Raw genomic sequence first — 5,859 nt, forward strand, 5'->3', positions numbered from 1 at the left:
CTGGTTTTTCTGCTTTTCTACTATGAGTGTGATTTACCTATGCTTTTTCTAGGAGCTTCTAGATTGGAATTAAGGTAAGCTTTCCATTCATTCTGTTTAATTTTAGAGCCAGCTTTTCCTAATTTTGCATGCAAAATTTGACTTAGGCATCAAAAGAGCTACATTTTAGTGTTGTAAAGTTGATCACTTCTAATTACATTTTTCCCATTTCTATAAATACTTGCAAATAAAGGCTTCCTGTTTATTGTATATCTGCAGAAGTATTAAGGAGGGCTGAGGCTGGGAGTTAAAAAGCAGCCATTCATTTTTGTCCACCTGTCCTGCCTTAGCCTGGTTCTCTCAACCCTTAACCTTTAGCTCTACCACAAGGATTTTTAAAAAACAGATCAAAGAAAGTGAGCCTCTTACCTTAAAATAGGGGTCAGGGGTGGGGGTGGGTAGGTCCAGAATTCCAAAGGAACTCACCCAATGCAAAATGAGGAGCATGTGGGGCCCAGAGGGCCCCAGCTAATACCTAGCATGGGTGTGAGTCTGCAAGGTAGTTCTGGGTGGGCTCCTCTGGAATCCTGCCACTCTATACCAATCCTAGGCAGAGCAAGTGAGCCAGCTGGGCTTCGTAGCCTCAGGAAAAAAGGTCCCCTCTGGGGCACCAGATGTTATTGGACAGGGGACCTGGCCCTGAGCAGGCTGGCATAAGGACGGCCAATATGTGTGTTCTTGACAACACAAGACGAAGTGACTATGCGGGTGTGTTTATTATAGCTGGGGAAAGTAAAACAAGGAAGGACTTAGCATAGAAGAGGCAACAAGAGAGACCTAGGCTGGGCTGCTTTGGTTTTCTAAAAATGTTATTGGAAATACATGAGCCAAGGCAGGGCTGCTTTAGCTCCCAGGGAAGTGTGACAAAAGGAGACAGGTTCAGGGGGTTACCCTGGGATGAGCTGCTGCTGCCCATGACTCTCCTGGTTGCAAGTCTTGTGGGGTCCCTTAGACTTTAGGAGGTGTGTGCCTGCGGGGGAAGAAGAGAGAGAAGGGAGAGACATGGGTGTGTTCCCCAGAGGGAGAGCACATAATGGGTCCTTTGTCTTGAGAGTGTTTTTTCTCTCTTGCAGGTGGGACTCCTCTAGGAGGGTTTTAGCAGAGTATTTATCAGTTTTATAGGTGGGCTCTTTCAGGGTCCTGGTCTCTACAGACTGGTCAGTGCCAGGGCAGGGGGTCATTGCAGCTGGTCCTGCTGTCACCCACCTAGTTTGCTATTTTGGGGGGCCTGGAGCTGAAACACAACTGAGAACTAGGTGTTATCTCTAGGGAGGTGACCTTCTGTGTCTGCTGTAAGTTGCTCTGCCAGTTTGTTCAGATATCCGCTCAGTTTCCCTATTCCACTTGTCCAGGCTTACTGACCTGGCTCATGCACTAGCACATTGCCCTACCAGGACTCATGTCCATGGCCTGCCTGTAGATGTGACCTGAGGATGTCTGGCTCTAAGTAGTACAAGCTCTGCAGGCCTGCCCTGGCCCCACCCCTCCCCTGGCTACACCCTCTGTCCAGGCTCTGGCTGGGTGAGGCCATTCTTCCCCTTTGGTTGCCTAGGGCCAGGAGCATTCTGAAGAGACCTGGGTGGAGCAGCTCTGAGCTCTCATCTCAGTAACCTGATTTCTGCAAATGTCTCTCTGCCTTCTCTGGGCTCCTCATTTTATCACTTTTCCTGCCTCTTCCCTTCACCTCCCTTCTCCCAACATCATTTATTGGAAGAAACCAAGAGGATTTCAAAAATGGGTTCATAGTACTGAAGAGGAATTTGCCAGGGAAGCAGTAATGACCCCAGTGGGAGTCTGGTATTGGGATATGGTAGGGGACAAGAATGACTGCTATTCTTTACCTGCCTAATGCTCTCCCCACCCCCCTCCTCTCCAGTGAACATCCCTGAGGCCCTCAGAGCTGGGACTGAGACAACAAGTGCAGCAAACATGGCCAGTGCAGCAGACACGTCCATTGCAGCAGAGATGGCCCATGGAGTCCAGCAGCGGCTGGCCCAGATGTTAGAGTGTATGAGCAAGGAGCAGCTGAGGGAGTTCCTGCTGCAGCTGCCTGATAAGGATCTCTGCCAGCACTCTCCTGGGGCGACCCCAGCGCAACCAGAGGAGGTGGCCTCATGCCTGGTGGCTCAATACGGGGAGCAACAAGCCTGGGACCTGGCCCTGCAGTCCTGGGAGCAGATGGGCCTGAGTGAGCTGTGTGCTCGAGCCCAGAAAGAGCCAGCTATGAAGTCAGGTGAGTAGACAACATATCCTCTGCCTGCTGTTGATCTCCTTCCCACACACAACCCACTGAACCCCATCAGACCTTCTTCTGGGGACTGCCCTGTCAAAGGGGGGATCCAGGCTCAAACTAGACTTCAGCTAAAAGGCTTGTGGAGAAGAATGTCTAGTGCATTCCCAGCAACTCATGGGTCCTCATGGCCCCTGGGAGGGAACACACAGAAGGCCAGAGAGACTAGAGCTCCAAGGGCCAGAGAAACTCTCAGAAAGCACTAGCAGAGAATCAGAGAAACTCTCAGAAAGCACCAGCAGAAAGAATGTTCATTTCACACCCACCTCCCAAGTGGCCACTTGCCTGGTCTTGTGCTATAACCACAGTAGGGAGTTGGCAAGAAGCAGGTTCTACTCCTGGCACGACCACATTGGGCAAGTCGCCTCACTGCTCTCTGCATCTTCTCTCCATCTGTAAAATGAGAGGGTAGGAGCCTGGCCCCTGGACTGTAGGAGGGTAAAGAGGTAATCCATGTTAGACACCTACCAGTGTCCGCTTCCTAGTAAGTGCTCAATGAACTCTTCTGTTGCTACTGTTGCTGCCTCCGCAACGTTATTACTACTGACAGCTGTGGGGGGCAGAGGATCTCAGCCTCATGTGAGGGGACTTGAGGCACAGAGAGGAGTCATGACATATATGGGAAAGGAGAGGCAGAACCAAACCAGGGCAGATATACAAAGTTCCTAGAGCCAGATCAGGACAGTTGCCCAGCAGTGTCAGGGCACCATTCTCCAATGAGAGGGTGGGGCAGGCTGCAGTGAGTTCACAGGTTCCTCCTGACCTCTCCTCGTTAAGACAGATCTCTTGTTTTCTGGTGCTGTTGACTATGACGGTGAGAACAGCATCAGGGGTTAGACCAGTGGGGTCAGACCAGACCTCATTTCAGAAACCTTGGTACTTGAGTTCTGACTAGGAAAGAATTCAGAGCCAAAACTCAAACATTAAGAGAACTTTTACTTAGAAAATCACAGAGGCATCAGAAATAGATAATAGAAGAAAAGGATTCAGGAAACAAGTTCCAGAAGCAAAGGAAGGGCCCTTGGAGGTTGGGAGTGAGGAAGGTAAAGGTAATGATAATGGGGGGCGGGGGGTGTGGAAAGGCATGGGCATGCTCCCAAGAGGGAGAGCACACTGGGTTCTCCATTCTAAAAGGTTTTAAGAGTGGAGATCTTCGGGGAGATCCCAGAGGAGAATCTCAATAGAATATTTATCAGCTTTCCAAGTGGGTCCTTTGTGGTCTCCACAGATTGGTTGGTGCCAGGGCAAAGGGTCATTAGTCAATGTAGATGGTTTTGCTGCCTTTCTGGGCCTGGAGCTGAAATGCAACTGATGCCCAGATGTTATTTCTTGGGAGGAAAGATCAGGGGGTCTGAACAGCATGGCCAGTGATATGAAAGGTCAGGGGGTCCACACCCCATGATGAGTGATATGCTAGGGGAAAGAAGATTACCCTGGGGGTGAGGTCCTTGTTTTCCAAGTATTTCCCATTGCTGGGCCACCCTGGTGACCTTCTGTACCTAGCCTATCGTCCTTGCTCTGTTCATGCCAGCACAGTTCTCCATTGAAGACCCCCAGATTCAATGCCCTAGCTCCTGCCCATCCTACTAGCAAGCATCAACCTCCTTCCTACAGTGCAATTGCCCCCATTCCTCTACTCCCCAATTCCATCCAAGCAAAACTCCACCAAGCTGCTGAAATTCTTTGACCCTGAGTCCTGGATCCTCCAAGACATAGAGAATATTTGAGACACTTGCCTGACATATGGACAGAGCTGGAAATGTGAGGCTTACTGAGCTGTCGTAAGGACCCAAGTGGGGCTACAGGGCAGCAAGTGGATTCCCAGCCAGGTGAGCCTAGACCTGGATAAAGACCTGGGCCAATAAAACACCATAAGAAGGATGGAGAAGCCAGGGTGGGGGTGGGTCTGTAGGCCTAGAAATGATCTTTCAGGAACATTCCAGTGTTGAGGTTACACCCCCTCTGATTTGACAGATGGGTAAACTGAGACCCACGCAGGCCAGGCAGTGAATCTTACCCAACCAGGTGCCATGCTAACATGGTCCTTGCCCAGACACAGCTTGGGTCATAATAACTCTGAATTTCCCTGGGGTCTGGGTAGTCCAGAAAGTTCCAAAGAAGACTCTGTTTTCCAGGTGAACCCCAAGTGGAGGGCAGGCCTATTCCTCAGCTCAAGCCAGTCCCCTCTCCTGACTTCTCTGATTTCAGCCTTCACATATGGAGTCACCTGGGCTGGAAATCTCAGCTACACCCTTGCCTCTTTCTCTTTTCATCCCAGCACCCAAATCCATGCTCACACAGCACTTGGAAGCAGCCAGGGCTGGAACCCAGACCCAGTGATCTCTCCCTCCACCCTGCTGCTGCTTTCTGAGGACCCCACCTCCAGTTTCCATGTCCCCCTTTTCTCTTCCCTTCCTTCTGTGCCACTCTCCCTCCTCCTGCCCCAGGCCCTGGGAGTGATGGTCAGAAGATCTGACATAATAATAGCTAATCCTGCTCTCTTTCGTTTCCATTTGCATTGAATATTTTTCCATCCTTTTCCCTTAGTCTAAGGGTGTTTTTAAAGCCAGAGTGCGTCTCTTGAAGGCAGCATATAGTCAGATCTTGGGTTTTATTTTGCTTTGTTTTTATTTTTTATCCATTCAGCCACTCTATCTTGTGATTAGAGAAGGTAATGCTTTTTAATCAAAGTAATTATTGATAGGGAAGGAATTATCTATTGCTCTTGTAGCTGTTATATACTTCTTTTATTCTTCCTCTCTTGCTGTGTGTTATTTGATGAATTTCTATAGGGGTATGCTATGATTCCTTTCTCTCTTGTTTGTGTATCTGCTAGAGGTTAGTCTTTGTGTGTGCCATGAGATGTACATTAACTATCTTATAATTATCACAATCTATTTTAAACTCATAACAACTTAATTTCAATCACATGTAAAAATTCTACCCTTTTACTCCCCCATTGTTGTCATAATTTACATCTTTTATACTGTGTATCAATTACCAAATTATTTTATTCTACATGAGTTGTGCGTGTGTGTGTTTGCATGAATTCTTTTTTCTTTTTTTATTAATTAAATCTTTATTGTTCAGATTATTACAGTTGTTCCTCTTTTTTCCCCCAAACTCCCCTCCACCCAGTTCCTGCCCCACTCTCCTCCCTCACTCCCCACCCACTGTCCTCATCCATAGGTGCACGATTGTTGTCCAGTCTCTTCCCGCATCTCCCTTACCCCTTTCCCCGCCAAGAATAAACATTCCACTCCCTTTCTATGCCCCTGATTCTATTATATTCACCAGTTCATTCTGTTCATCAGATTCTTTATTCACTTGATTTTTAGATTCACTTGTTGATAGATGTGTATTTGTTGTTCATAATTTGTATCTGTACCTTTTTCTTCTTCTTCCTCTGCTTAAAGGATACCTGTCAGCATTTCATATAATATTGGTTTTGTGGTGATGAACTCCTTTAGCTTTTTCTTGTCTGTGAAGCTCTTTATCTGACCTTCAATTCTAAATGATAGCTTTGCTTT

At 47.9% G+C, this 5,859-nt stretch overlaps 1 protein-coding gene across 1 annotated transcript in view; it reads left to right on the forward strand.

Annotated features, from left to right (window-relative positions):
* Window positions 1-1,968: 1,968 nt before the first annotated feature.
* MXRA8 (matrix-remodelling associated 8) overlaps window positions 1,969-5,859 on the forward strand; it is a 7,818-nt gene continuing 3,927 nt past the window's right edge. Inside the window, 1 exon segment of the mRNA XM_015566547.1 lies at window positions 1,969-2,272. Within this exon segment, the coding sequence (XP_015422033.1) occupies window positions 1,969-2,272 (304 nt within the window).

This window comes from Myotis davidii, unplaced genomic scaffold (genome assembly GCF_000327345.1).
Source record: "Myotis davidii unplaced genomic scaffold, ASM32734v1 scaffold883, whole genome shotgun sequence".
Classification (NCBI taxonomy): Eukaryota; Metazoa; Chordata; class Mammalia; order Chiroptera; family Vespertilionidae; genus Myotis; species Myotis davidii.